Consider the following 15526-nt stretch of genomic DNA (forward strand, 5'->3'; position numbering starts at 1 on the left):
TAGTTTGCGCCAAAATATTTGATGTGCACCACAGTCTGCTTGTAGTGATTGCATTATTAAACTTTATATAGTTATATTAAGGCACCTGGTCAAAGTTAGGCAAAGATCCTGCGTTGTCACTGACAGCCTCCCAGGCAGATGTGCCCTTTTTTGCTCACTTTTATTTGTCCTTTCATTGCAATTGTACCAAGACTTGATTGGCTGTCCACAAGGGCAGTAATAGAGTTTCACAGGATACACAGTTCACAAAAACTTTATATTGCCTGTGCATGATAAAGTGTTTGAGTCCAGATGTCGGTCCAGATGAAGGTGGTCCAATTTCTAGCTTATCACTAAATAACACTCAGGCTTCACCAATCTGCTTCCAATCCGGGGTGTAATGCTTGCCTGGAAGCCCCGTTTTCCATTTCTTAACTTCTGCTTGAAACATGAAATTTGTGTCATGCCAGCTGCCTGCACAGTGTGAATCTCCATTTTGGGTCCCAAGCTGAGATGAGAAAAGCATCTCTTAATTGTGCAGAAAATAAATAACTTCTTATCAGCCTCCTCATTCTCCATATTCGTCTGTCCCAGGTAATAGATTTGAACTGAATGAACTCCATGAATGTGTCACTCCTCACAACACAAACCATACAAGACAAGATACAAGAGTGTTGAGGACCACTCCAAAATTTGGTGAAACACATACATGTACACACGCTAAAACAAAACAAAGTGCTGCTTTATTTCACTGCTAAATGTGGCAACACATAGTCAATACAGACTGTGGGTCTATGAGCTGTTAGCACCACCACATGGCCACACCAGTAAAATGAGCTGTGAGATACAGATTTGAAATAATTAGATTCAAGAGAGGCAGATCGATGGTTCCTACCTGGTAGCAAAGCATGGAGGGAGCAGACTTTGCAGATGCAGAGGAGTAACAGCTGTAGGAGGAGGAAGAGGAGAGGGGTTTTGGCTGCTTCAGAGAGTTGCTCCTGGCAATACTTGGCAAAACTACAGTTCATTTAGTGAATGTTGTTAAAGAAGGGACAACACAACAGTTTGATAAAGCTTCCACCTTTTTTAAGAGGAAGACAGTGAAACACCATAAGTTTCATCAGGGCTTTATCATAGGGGTGTGCCCAAATACAAATATGTTATTCAGCAAGTTTGGAGGGGGACAGAAAAAATATTTTATAAATGATGCTGAGATTTGGTAATGGTTTATTTCAACCAATTTTTTTTTCTTCATATTTTTATCTCCCTCTTGCCTCTCAAAAAATAGAGGAGGATCAACCTCCTCTGCCTCTATGGACCAGCCTCTAGTGATATAGTCAGTACTTCTGTATGTCTATCATGGTCACAATATGCAAAGAGAAGCAGATTAATTTATAAAATGATTGGTGTAACATTCAAAAAAAAAAAAGGAATTTACTTTAAATGTAGTTCAAACATCCAGGAAACCTACACAGACACAGTCTGACAGTTACAATATATGACATGCTGTTTTTAATCAATGTCTCAAACGCGTTTTTAACATGTCACATGCATTTTCACATTTTTAATTAATTTTGTTCAGTGAAACACAATAGTCAACGTGTGTGTGTTTGTGTGCGTGTGTGTGTGTGTGTGTGTGTGTGTGTGTGTGTGTGTGTGTGCATGCGTGCTTATTCGGTGACTGCTACAAGCTAAAGATCACTCTCTCAGGACTACAAGTAAATTACTTTTGTCTCACAGGTATCATCATCACCCCACATCAAACTGTACAGGAAGCACTGCTTGCTTTGCTGTCTCTCTCTCTCTCTCTCTCTCTCTCTGTGTGTGTGTGTGTGTGTGTGTGTGTTTTAAGTGAAAAACGAAAGCAGTATGCAGTCAGTGCTGCTGAAGTGGAAGATAATGCTTCTTTGTTGGTCCATGTTGTTGCTCTGTCTCTCCACCAATGCGGGTATGTCCATTTACTTCTCCTAATACATGTTGAGAACATTTTGTTGAAGCCATATCTGTCTGCAACAATGTTCACTGCTGAGAGATTTACTTTTGAATGGTGCCAAATGAGTAAAGTTCTTCTAAGTTTCATCCTTTGATGTGCGTACAGACTCTGGTTATCTGGAATTAATTTGTAGTGAGTCACAATTACACTCCTGCTGCTTCCAGAAATAATGTTATCCGGTCAGTCTTGAGATAATACAGATGTCTGTGTCCTGTGGCATGTTTTCAGACCCTCTAATCAGACAGCTTATTTCTTCTACAACAGAGAACATTGCATTGCAAAGAGAGTCCGGTGAGAGCATCACCTTGAAGTGTTCCTCTGCAGGATGTCTCAACAACATCAAAGATTTTGTTGGGATGTATCTGTATCGAAGTGTTGAGAACAGGGAGAACGTGATTTACTATCATCCTAATCCAAACTCCGTGGACAAGATCACCCCGGGTATAAGATACAAAGACAGGATTCAGACAAAAGGATCTCTGGAGAGCCACACCATCATCATCAGCAACCTGACCACCAATGACTCTGGTGTCTACAGCTGTGTGTACATAAAGTTTCCCACAGGTGAAGCCCGATGCAACGTCTACACTGTTGCTGTAAAAGGTCTGTTTTTCCTTTTTCTTATCAAAAAAACCAAACAAACAAAAAAAATCCCCCAAAAAACAAAACAACGCATGGTCTGGTGGCTGTAACCCACAAAGTGGGAGAGTGGCTCCAGCAGATTCCAGGTACAACATCTGAGATCCAGAAGAGCGCAGTCCTAGGAACAGCTAAGATACTGCATAGAACCCTCAAACACCCAGAACTCTGGTAGAGGCACACCACCACCCCCCCCATGGGAGGGGGGTGAGAGGGAGATTTTTATACATATGTATATATATATATATATATATATATATATATATATATATATAGCATGAAGAGAGTCCATTTTATTTGGTATAACCTTTTTCGCCTTTTCTTCAGTTCACACAGTGGCAGAAGTTACACCACGTCACACTCCTGATAAAGTCACTCCTGATAAAGTCACTCCTGATAAAGTTGCCAACATGCACCATGAGAACCAGCAATGTCCACTCCTGGTGCCAATCGTCACTTCGTGTGCCATCAGCATGCTGGTAACGATGATCTTCAACCTGCTGATCGTCCTGAAGGTGAGTTCAGACCTCTCCACACGCCGCTTTGTGTCTTAACCGAAGCAGCAGCGGTTACCTCCAGAGTGTGCAGAAGTTATTTGCTGTTCATGTATCACACTTCAACCCACTCAAACCACATAACTTCTGTAAACAGATGGTTTATACCCTTGAGACGTGATTACATCTAAAACCACTGAACGCTCTGTCTGCATCTGTGCGGATGTGGATGCACCTTCTTTGAACTTACCTCTGTTCGCATGTTTTTCTAATTTTGTCTCAAGACAAATAGCCTTTCCTTTAGTTAGAAATATTAAGATTTGAAAGCCTAGTCAATCATAAGGAATATTTTTTGTATTCTATAGTAGCACATGTGTCAGTGTCAAAACATGCTCTGCAGATCCTTGTAGCTTACAAGTCTTAAAATTATTATACAAATATCAAGATCCTAAAGTAAAACATTTTAAATGACAGATTCACAATTTTTTCAAGTTTGTCTTAAAACAGGGTTAGGGTTAGTCAGGTGCCCATATGAACATTGAAACAGGTTGTTTTCTTTTTTGCTATAATCATTCTTCCTGTCCATGTATATCAAAAAAGTCCCCTTTAATTTTTGTTTTAAGTATTCATTTTCTGACACACACACACACACACACACACACAAACATACAATCTCTACAGTGATATTTCATTACCAACAGGTGAAACATTGGATTTGCAGCAGAAGCGCCCAGCAGGCCCCCAGTAATCATGTGTACGAAGTTATGACCAAGAACGAAGTCGGCCCTTAAGCAGCTCCGGAGGAGTTGTTGTGAAGCCTGAATCAAACATTATCTGCTTGATGATCATTGAATCAACTTTTCAGATGATTTCAATCAACTTATTTGTTTGTGATGCTCCTGTTCTGACTATGTTTGACTGCTTCATTCCTTTGTGCTTTCGTGAAGTGCTTTGTGGTCTCAACTCATACCACAAGTGTCAAAAGTATCATTCTGATACTGAGAGGACTTTAGGTGTTAACCATTTGAATGGCTCTTAAACAATTAATGCTGTATAATAACCACAATAAACCAGAAACCTTGCAGAGTGATCAGGCTATTTATAATAACACATAGTAATATTTGAAGGGAAATACTCTGATGGTTAATCAAAGCCACATGTGAGTGATTCTGCAGAAACAAACATGATGAACAGGTGAGATATGTAAAAGGAAGTGTGATTAAAAAGAAACCAGAGCAGGAGGTTAAAATCAGCACAATGATCAGATTAGATCAGATTATTGATTTGTTTAAATTTGATGGGGGTGGGTCGATATTTTTCATAAATGTAGAGTTCTCACATGATACTAAATAAAATCTAATATCATCCATATATTCACAATGTGTTATTTGTATTCAATATTGATAGTGACTGTAAATCATATTACTGTTAATAATTGTAGCTGTTTATCATTATAAGAGAGGTAATTACAAATAATAATATATTTTTATCTATTGTGATTTTTTTAATAATATTTTGCTTTTTTACTTTTATTACTTTTGATGCATTTATGATGCAACATTTGTGCTGTTGAATCAAACTTCATAGTGATATCTGTAAAGCGTTTACCTAATGATGCCAGACGTTTCTCTGAAAAGAAACAGTTTTATCTCCATCTGTGGTATCGTAGCATGTATGTGGCTTTACTGTACAAACAAATATATATGAATATATATTCAATAAAAGCAACACAGATAAATGAACGTATCTGTTTTTTTTTTTTTTTTTACTTAAAATCATCTCACTGTAACCACCACAGCAACACTACAGTTGTGTTTCTTCATTCTTTGTTTTATTTTTTAAAATACATTTTTATTCTTGATTTGGCACGAGACAGTTTGTGAGTAGAGGGCAGGAAGTGCACGCTGAACGAAACCAAAAGCGTAGAAATGAGGTCTGACAGTTAATACTAAAAACAACAGTTCAGTGGTTTAAATGTGGTTTTGAGTTACAAAATGTTTTATTTTGAATAATTGCACAGAATAAACTGTTAATACTTGATCTTAATAAAACAGAGAGCACATGCTCTGGTCATTCACGTGACATGTGTGTCCACATTCTGGTATTCACACCTTCATAGTCAATCAATGATCCAAGTAGCCTGGTGGTATTTGTATGTGACTGTGAGTGTGGGTTTTAAGACGAAAGCTTACTGCAAGTCACATCTGAATGCACCCTATACTTTTGAACCGCAAAGTTTTCAGTCTTCCTGTTTGGTAATTTCTACAAATACGAATACAAATACAAATACAAATACTTTTGCTGCCTCAACAAATACAGATACAAATACTGGGCTCTCTGCACATCCCTACTATATTAGTTTTTCAGATTGCCAGAAGGTCCACGGCCCCATTTTAACCAGCATATTTAAACATCCTCAGGCCATTATGTGTTTGTCTTGCAGTTCATCAGCACTGACAGGGTTTGAGACTCAGCTACTGAAAACACATCTTCAATAGATTAATGTTCTACCCAAAGTGTCTCCCAGTGTCAATTCTGTATGAGACTTCCTGTACACACCTTGACAGTTTTAGAGAGACCTACGTTATTGCTTCAAAATGTGGCAGACAGAAAGGCTGAGGTATGTTTGAAATGTTTGAGAACTAGCTAGTGCAAAGTGTTATCCAACTACGTCTCAATGCAGAAGTGTTAATACCTGTTTAGATGTGAAACTATAATAATGGGGGGATAACGGCTCACGCAGTCTCTCCTCAAAGGCACTCATTGTGTTGCACACTATACAAAAAGTGACAGAAATAGATGTATTAATAAATTCCTGCATATGTATTTTCTCACCTTTATACAGCTGTCCAATAGCTGCATAAACCCCAACCTCCTCAAACATTCCCTTTTCAAGGACCGTGAGCCCACCATGCTGGCCTATCACCAGAGAGTTTGAGACCACAACTCTGTGCAATGGAAGTTGCCAGAGTTGGCAACAGCTGTATTATTGTTGGAAATCATGGCATGTTCATGTGCTCTGGAGCCACCAGAATAACTGACAAGCTCTCTATCAACTTTGACATCTCCAAAGGCTGAATATTGAAGAGAGGAGGAGGGGGAGAACCCCGGGCATACAGACATAATCTGTCAGAAACCACCACTTCCACATTAGTAGGTGAGAATACCACATAGAGATAAAGGGTGTAGATAGACAGATGAGTTAACATGAGACACGAGTAGCTGCTCCACTCGTAAAAATATGAGCGATAGGAGGGGGATGACTAACCTCAGAGATAAGCGAACTGATTATATGAGGACTGTTCTATACCAGGAAATAATTGGCTTTGAAAAGAGCTAATGTAATGTCTAGAAGTCCTGGGGGGTATACTGGGAGGTGTATTGGACCAGGCTGAAGGTTCTTGGCAGCAAAGCATAAAGGAGTGGGCTGTGCAGATGTGGTAGCAGCATCTGGGGCACAAGGAATGGGACCAGTCTTTTTAGCATCAAATTCCCTCTTTGTGTTTCCTCGGACAGTGTTTCCCTGTTGAGCTGCGGTGGAAGTATAGTAACAAAAAGAGGGACTTTGGCACTAAAAAGACTGTAACACTGAAAGATATCTACTTGATTTGACTAATTTAGACAACTGAAGCTTCATATTAGTTTCAAATAAACTTTTTAGTAGTACAGAAAGAGGCTTGTGGATTTTGCCCCCCATCACTTCCATTTTAAGTGCATTATGAAGGGATCTTCTAATGGTCAGTATGAACAGAAGGAATGATAATGGCAAGAAAAACCTATTTCAATGTTCATTTTGGGCGCCTGACTGTTGTTTTTTGTTTTTTTAAAGAAATAAAAAAGAAACATGCAACTATACAGCAACAACATAGAAATACGTCTTCTTTTTTTAAAATCTATTGTTCATACGGTCATATCTTGGCAATGAAGACGATTCTTCAATTTACCCATTCATACGAAACATGTCAATGGGTCATTGAACTCAGCAATCAGCAACTCCCATGTTTCCGACAGCACGTGAAGGCAGCAGCAGTCACGCGTTGTTTGCTTCAGAGTGCAAATATGGCGGATGATGGAGAGTCGCTGGAGTCTTGGCTCAGTAAGTGCACACTAAAACTCTATTTTCACGTCGTACATTCAAATTCATTGTGTGTACAAGCGTGCTGCGTTGGCGTAGGTGTCTGAAACGTTAGTTGAACTCTTATGTCTTTGCTGTATTTGAAAAATATCCGTGTAATAATGTGTGTGTGTTGTCAGGAGCTGGCTAACACAGACAGCTGCTGGCAATGATGGATGTCACTAGCCAAAATAAGCTTTGATGTTTGGTTTACTTTTGTCATGGACTTAAAGTCGGTACCTCGAAATGCCTGGAAAAAAATTCAGCTATTTATTCTGGTGTTTGCTAACAGTAACACATTTACTCTGTTAAAGACGCCTGAACACCTCCAGGCGTTAACTTACCCCCAAGTTCAAACAGGACTTGCAACAGCAACAACAAACTGGAATCGGTGAAGTGTCTGGAGGCTATTGCATAGAGAAGTCATAACGTAAGAAAGGCTGAAAATAGGGACAACAACATCTGTCAGAGCTCCGGCTAGATACTCAAGGGTTGACTTAAATCTTAGTCCAGTTCATTGAATCACAAAGCTGCAGCCTGTTTATCATAGAAACCTATTGGCGAGATTTGAAATGTGCTGTCAGGGCTGCATGCTCATGAGTATCCTTCTCTTTTTCAGACAAGGCCACCAACCCTTCCAACAGACAGGAAGACTGGGAGTATATCATGGGATTCTGTGACCAAATCAATAAGGAGCTGGAGGGGTATGGTCACATTCATTCAATCAACTCAGCCTTTCCTGCAACAATGAGTCACACGCATCTAATCTCGCTCATCTGTGTCTTCATTGTGGTCAATACGTAGTTTATTGTAAAGCCTGTCACGACCCCGACTTTATCGCTTTTTGTCACTGAACTTGTATTTTTTACCTTTTTCAGCCCACAAATATCTGTTCGACTTTTGGCTCACAAGATTCAGTCCCCTCAGGAATGGGAGGCGATACAAGCGTTAACGGTCCGTAGCCCCGATCATTTCAAAGAGGTTTTTTTTTTTTTTTGGTTTCGGCATGATCTCGTACAAGTTGAAGATATCTGTTTTATTTATCCTTTTGTAGGTTCTGGAGGCTTGTATGAAGAACTGCGGGCGAAGGTTTCACAATGAAGTCGGGAAATTTCGTTTTTTAAATGAACTAATCAAAGTGGTTTCACCTAAAGTAAGTAATATCTCTCCTGTTGGGGTGTGACCTCTGGAATTCATATTCTGTGTAGGGCTGCAGCTGACAATTATTTTTTATTGTCGATTAATTATTTCCTTGATTAATTGTTTTGTCTTGTCAGAAAAAAATGGCAGAAAATATTGAAAAAATGTCAAACTGTTTCTCAAGATACAACCATGATGATGATGAAACGATTGATTATCCGAACAACCGACTAATCAAATAATCGTCGCAGCTGTAATTTAGTGTAATTGTAAGCTGTTTGTTTTTTCAGTATCTAGGAGACAAAGTATCAGAGAGGGTGAAGACGAAAGTGATTGAGATGCTGTACAGTTGGACTGTGTCTCTACCGGATGAAGCAAAGATCTGTGAAGCCTATCAGATGCTGAAGACACAGGGTGAGTCATCAATCACTGAGGAACCACTGTGAGAATCTGCCAATAAGATCTAATAACACTATCCGAATACATAACTAAAAATAACACATGTACAGAGACTGTTTCAAGATTATTATGTTCTTTCATTTCCCGAATACAATACCTGCCTGTTATCATCTTTTATTTTAGGCATCGTGTCAGTTGACCCAGAAATCTCTCTTGATGCCACATTAATACCGTCGCCCTCTCCGCGACCAAAGAATCCTGTCTTTGATGATGAGGAGAAGAGCCGGGTAAGGAGAATTATTTCGGGATGTGACTGAACACGCTGCAAATCATGCACATAACTCACTCACTCTCTTTTCCTCGTTCTCTGTAGGCTGCCATATCTATGAGAAATTAAATTCTTTAAAAAAACAGCACACAATTAACCGCTACAACTAGGCTAAATGTAGTAGAAGGAGGTAGATCTCACGCTCTATCTCCCTCCCTCTTGCTCTCCTGACTCAAGGCTTTGCATTCCCACAATCAAAAGGTCACATCTAACGTACACGTATGACACTGAAACTTCTCTCGTGGATGCAGCGGTTATTTATTTTCTTCTTTTACCACACTGGTTACGACACAGCAGCCGGGGTCATGGCTGAATGTTTATGTTGCGTTGATCTATGGGGCGCAGTTTGTTTTTTCAGGGTCTAGGAGCCGGTACGGCTTCGCTGCTTGTGTTTGTGTAGTCTGCGGGTGACGGGCTTGAACGTTCACTCACCGATGCTCGTCTCATCTCTCTTTTAGAGATTGGCGTTGCTGTTGAAGAGCAAAAAGCCCGAAGATCTGCAAGAGGCCAATCGGCTCATCAAGAACATGGTCAAAGAGGTCTGTTTCATCAAGAGAAATCCCTGCACACAGCTTGTGTTTTATACTGATCAAGTTTAACGTGCAGCTTTTTTTTTAAATCTCAGGATGAGGTGAGAACACAGAAAGTGACAAAGCAAAAAGGCACGCTGGAGGCAGTTAACAACAGCGTCAAACTCCTTAACGAGATGCTCGCCTACTTCAGCCCAGAAGACTCTACTGACGGTGATAAGGAGCTCATTAAGGTTTGTTCTCCGTGACCTTTTGTAACGAATACACTTATTTCTTTGGCGTTAATTGTCCTTTCGGGGAAAGACGTGTCCAAACCTTTTCCAAACAACCCCGAAGCAGTCGTAGTAGTGCTGCTGTTTCCACTGTTTGATTCAACCTTGCAGGAAGCAATGAAAACAGTCTTTATTTAGTATCACATATGTGCCATGAAACTCTATTTATTGCATACTTTTTATATCATAGTCCTAAGTGACATTTATTATGTATGAGAAAGACTGTTCTTTTTATACCCTCTGATACAGCAGCGCTGGATTGAAATTCAAGATGTGACTGTTCAAGGCTATTTTAAACTCTTTTTTTTCCAGGAGTTATACGGTGATTGTGACAAGCTCAGGCAAACAGTGTTTCAGCTCGCTACCGAGACCGAGGATAACGACAGCAACCTGGGTAAGAAATCCTGTGTCATGATGTGTTCTCATTATTCTGATAGAAACCCATCACTGTCTGAAAGTTTCTAAAATTTAACAAACACTGTGGGGGGGGGGAATGTCATTATTATTTTGTTGCTGTTTATTTTATAAAGCTCATCTATCCTTTATAAACTGCACTTATCAGGAGACATCCTGCAGGCCAGTGATGACCTCTCCCATGTCATTAATTCTTATAAGAAGATTGTGGAAGGACAGACCATCAACGGAGAGACTGAAGAAGCACAACGAACACGATCGGCAGTTCAAAAGGGTAAATTTGAACTGATAGGTCTGCACAGTTACAATCAGAGAACTTCATGTCTCTATAATTATGTCTTGTGTTTTGTTTTTTTGTGTTTTGTTGAACTGACCCTTTAAACTTTGCTTGACAGATGGATGGACGCAGACAGTATCACGTTTTTGAAACTGAATACATCTTTGTTTTCTCTGTACGTCTAACAGGCACCGGCCGCACAACTCAGTCAGAGGTTCTGATCGACCTGGTGGGTCTGGACATCCAGAGCCCCTCTCAACCAGAACAACAACCCCCAGCATCCTCTCTGTCTATTCCAGCTGACCTCATGTGTGGCTCCGCTGCCCCTGAAGCTCAGTCCCTGAGCCCCGACGCACCCTCCGCAGCGCTCTCTCTGCTGGATGAAGAACTGCTGTCTTTAGGTAACATACGTGCATCTGAATTATTGTTATTTATGACAATATGAGATGTGACATGTTTTGTCCCATTTGTGTCCATTCGCAGGCCTCAACGAACCTGCTCCTGTTTCAAACAAATCAACCGCACCGACACATGTTAACATGAACAATCATTTTCAACCATTACAGGTACGCACACTGTGAAATGATTGCAATTTATTTTTTATTAAAGCCAAGTATTATCTTCAAAATCATAGCAGTGTATTTTCTCACGATTTCCTTTAGGATTCCAGTAAGGATTTGGATCTTTTTGACACCACCTCACCTCCAGCTCCTGCGTTTTCTACATCGTCACTTTTCCCACACGGCCTCGCTGCGACAGTCAGCCCCGCCAAGTCTTCAATAGCTGCCTCTGCCTTAAGCTTCCCCGTCTCTGTGTTCCCCACACCTTCCGTTCCCACAGAATCTGTCTCCATAGCGTCACAGTCACAGCAGTCAGTCAGTTCGGTATCGACTGTCACAGCCCCAGCAGCTCTCCCTCCGTCGTACAGCATGGCCTTGTCTGCTCCATCAGCCACCGCTGTCACTCCACAACAGGTCTCCACTGCAGCAGGGCCCTCCCAGTCTGCTTCACCTTCTCTTAATCATAATCTACAAGACCTAGCCTTGCTCGATCTGGGCAGTCCTAAAATGTGAGTACCACTGGGGAGGGAACGTAGACGAGCCGCCTTTCTGTCCATCTGTCACACATAGCATCTTGGATACCGGATTATATTTTAAAAAGATCCCGTGGAAATGATCCTTGTTCAATTCCTTTTTTTTTTTGCACTGATTGGTCTTAGAGAGAGTTAGAGATGCTTAACAGTGATTTCTCTGTTCTGCTATATGAAATTTCAAGTGCATCTCAACCACTAGTTTCCAAATGCCAGAGCGATCCACGAGACTCCAATAACCTTTGATACAAAGTGATCCTTGGATGACCCTGCTGCCGCTTAACAAGCAGTGTTTTCAGCACTGTAACTAGGCAACGCTGCTCAGAGCAGATGGTAAAATGCAAATGTATATTACATTTAACATACGTGCTTTGTCTTTAATCAAAATGCAAATATTGTGACTGATGATTTTAAAGCGGCAGCTGAAGTGTCTAGCCGCCAGTTGATTGGATATCAGGTGGTTGAGATTTAGTTTTGTGCTAGCGTGAGGTTAAGTGCTTATGCATTCCATTAATAATTACTAAACATGATTGCTCAATGTTTGCTTTAAATCTGAGCTAGTGTTCAGTGTCTCCCTCCATCTTTTGTCTCTATTGTATTGTTATCATACACCGTCATTGTTTTAGATTAAACATTATGAGGCCTGTAACGATTTTGACTACTACAAATCTGCATTTATCCACACAGTACACCTGGTGTGATGGATTTTGGCAGCTTGCTAATCAAGAGTGAGGATCTGCATCCTCCTGCCACCCTGTTGTCCAATCTTGGAGGCACCTCCACCACATCCAACCCTCTGCTCATAGGAGGGATGTCAGGAGGGTCCACTCTCCCGCCTGCCAAGTGTCAACCAGACGACAGTCCTCTGTTACGCTCTCTGTCCCCCGTCCTCCCCCTCAGCCAGCCCAGTCCAGGCAGGGGAGAAGAGGTATCGCTGGCTAATGTCTTTGTTCCTTTGGATGCCATCAAGCCAAGTGAGTTGTGTGTGTATATGTGATTGTTTGGAATATTTCAAATATTTTATTACTTTGGGTGCATAGGAAAAAGTTGATGGATGAACAAAACATGTATTATTGGGATATTGTACCTTTTGTCAACCACACTGATTCCAGGAATTTCACAAATTGTACCGTAACAGAAAACCCTGTAGAGAGGATAATTATGAAGAAACTAGAGGTTACAGTTGGTGTTTGAATAGTACAGTTCATCTAGTAACAGCTTCCTCGTCCTTTGAGACGGTTGGTGAACTCAAGACATTACTGCCACTTAGTGGTGACATTGGCAAACTTGATGAAATCTGGAAATAGAGACTGTTATATTTTCCTCAATTATACTTTGCCTTGATTGTGAACATTTTTTATTGTGGTCTGAATGTCAAAGCATGTGCAAGAGGGAGGAGACGCCTACTTTACAGATCACACAGGCAAAAAAACCCAGATCCGACAACTCTATTGGTAAAGAACTACTTAAGCAATAAGCATGTTTTTTTTTTCCTTTTTAGGTAAAGTGTGTCCTGTGACAGCGTACGATAAAAACGGCGTCCGCGTCCTGCTGCATTTCGCCACCGACTGTCCACCAGGCAGGCCCGACGTACTGGTGATGGTGGCGTCTATGCTTAACACAGCCCCGCTGCCCGTCAGGAACGTTGTTCTGCAGGCTGCTGTGCCGAAGGTAAAAACCTGCTGTTCATCCCCGCTACACAAGCTACACAGCATGCATTTATATTTAAAATATTGCTTTAGGGCAGATGTTCAAATCTTTAAACATTTAAGTGGGTCGCTGCTTCTATTTAATGTACATGTCTGTCGTCCACATCCTCCCCAGACAATGAAAGTGAGACTGCAGTCGCCCTCGGGGACAGACCTGGCTCCTTTCAACCCAATCCTTCCCCCTGCTGCCATCACTCAGGTCATGCTGCTTGCCAATCCTCTCAAGGTAGTGGTCATACATTTGTTAATGCATGATGTAATGTATTCATCTGCAAATTATTTACAGCACAGTATTACCCCTCCTTACTGCCAGCCAGTATGTTTTGAGGATAATGATCGTGTGTGTGTGTGTGTGTGTTTTGCAGGAAAACGTTCGGATGAGATACAAACTAACATTCACGCTGGGAGAGCAGCCGCACACAGAAGTGGGGGAGGTGAACGAGTTCCCGCCTGCTGACAGATGGGGGGCTCTATAGCCCTGCCTACCTGTTAGGCTGGCCAGACACTACAAGACTTCTTAAACAGTTCAGTTTGTCAGTGCAGCTCAAAGGTCAAGAGAAAGGGCAGTATTGGAAGATTTGAAGAATATAGTATATAAACTCTAATGGACCTTGAAGGAGAATTTCTGCTCGGATGGCCCACCGAAGTAGCCAAAGTCGATTTAAACTTTACTACAGTGCCAGATAGGTAGTCAGTGCAGTGCAATGGTTGAACGTGGATGATGGTTGTTGAATAATGCTAAGTTATTATTAGGTTATTACTATACCCTTTTATTCTCATTTAATGCTCACATGTACTCCTACACCTCCATCATATCAGAACTGATTGGAGTACTCTTGCACTTTTGGATACCAGGCAGTCTTAACATAGAGCAAAAAACACATATTGAAGGAGATTGTGAAGCCAGGGTCATGTGATCACAACCCACATTTCACATGATTTGCTGCTTCGGTCACTCTCACTTCACGTCTCCTAATAAGCTTCACCGTTACTACTGAATACTTTTACTAGTCTTCTGAGTTCTGTACTAACTCATAGCTTAAGACTCTTGGTGTGCTTCTCAGTCTTTCAGTATTTATTATCATGAATGTGTTTATTTATTTTGGTTTGGGGTGGAAGGTATCAGATCTGTTAACTTTACTGTATGGTATTGCAGGTGTAATCCTGCATTCTCATCTTATGACGGTCTTTTTCAGTACTGAAGTAAAGGGGGTACACATGTGGTGTGTGTAAGAAGCTTTAATGTTACTAAATATTCAAACAAGACATGTTCTAATATGTTGCATTATGTAGCAACAGTGTGGTGGATTCTGATGGGAAAAAGAGTTGTTTTGCTACATATCCAGGCTGTGAACTTTGGATAGCATGTTCATATAAAAATGTAATCCTAGTAGCCCCCTTTTCCTTGGCAGGTACAACATGAGTTATTAAGGGGAAGAGGTCAAGCGCATACAATGAGTGGATGTGCTTAGAGGTGAGAATTCTCCCCTAGAAACAGGAAGTCATATTGTTGTAAAGGAAATTAAATGTCATGTATAGCTTAGCCTTTGCTCCCCCCTGTTAGACCATGTTGTGGAAACCAAACTAGAGAGTGAGGATATTTTCCCTCGGTCAAATGTAAATGTTAAGCTCGTTTGGGAGTTTCCTATATCAAACTAGGAAAATATGTCTTCTGTAAGCACTGACAGAATAAATCAGAAGTAAATATTTGGGATGAATCCAAAGCATTATGCTTATCATGCGGTTATCAAAAAAACAGTATGTTTGTCTTTCTGGAGCTATTAGTGTTATAAAGGAGATTCTCTACATATTTCTTATAAAACTATTATTTATTTGTCTTAGATTGTTAAATGAACTTGTCATTGCATATTTTTTGAAAAGCTGTTTCTGTGCATGGAGAATAAAGACTGAGATGGATCTATTTGTATTACAATTTCCACATCTTTGTCTCATTTTTCAGTGTCAAGACCAATATTAATCTAGTATTATATCAACAGCAACAGTGTTGAGGTGAATTTCCATGTGGCTGTCAACTATAATCAGTGGTGGGAAACGTATTCAGATCATTTACTGAAGTTAAAGTGGCAATAACAATACTCCAAGTAAAGGTAGTCATTATGCAATGGAATGATCCCTGTCATTATAATA

The 15526-nt window shown here is 40.6% G+C and overlaps 2 protein-coding genes across 2 annotated transcripts; both read left to right on the plus strand.

The window, feature by feature from the left end:
• The first annotated feature begins 1775 nt into the window (after positions 1–1775).
• Positions 1776–4827, plus strand: LOC121884443. Its single transcript, XM_042393261.1, has 4 exons — positions 1776–1927; positions 2237–2575; positions 2939–3126; positions 3807–4827. Exons 1-4 carry the CDS (start codon positions 1849–1851, stop codon positions 3894–3896), a joined length of 696 nt encoding a protein of 231 aa, XP_042249195.1. The 5' UTR covers positions 1776–1848; the 3' UTR covers positions 3897–4827.
• Positions 4828–7124: 2297 nt separating this feature from the next.
• Positions 7125–15317, plus strand: gga3a (golgi associated, gamma adaptin ear containing, ARF binding protein 3a). The gene is made up of 17 exons (XM_042397323.1): positions 7125–7201; positions 7839–7923; positions 8098–8173; positions 8274–8372; positions 8650–8773; positions 8942–9045; positions 9545–9625; positions 9712–9849; positions 10201–10282; positions 10451–10576; positions 10768–10980; positions 11063–11145; positions 11242–11648; positions 12357–12643; positions 13171–13340; positions 13494–13604; positions 13744–15317. The coding sequence occupies exons 1-17, from the start codon at positions 7165–7167 to the stop codon at positions 13852–13854; spliced, it is 2334 nt and encodes a 777-aa protein (XP_042253257.1). The 5' UTR covers positions 7125–7164; the 3' UTR covers positions 13855–15317.
• The last annotated feature ends 209 nt before the right edge of the window (positions 15318–15526 follow it).

The sequence above is a fragment of the Thunnus maccoyii genome, chromosome 2, assembly GCF_910596095.1.
Source record: "Thunnus maccoyii chromosome 2, fThuMac1.1, whole genome shotgun sequence".
NCBI classification, from domain to species: domain Eukaryota; kingdom Metazoa; phylum Chordata; class Actinopteri; order Scombriformes; family Scombridae; genus Thunnus; species Thunnus maccoyii.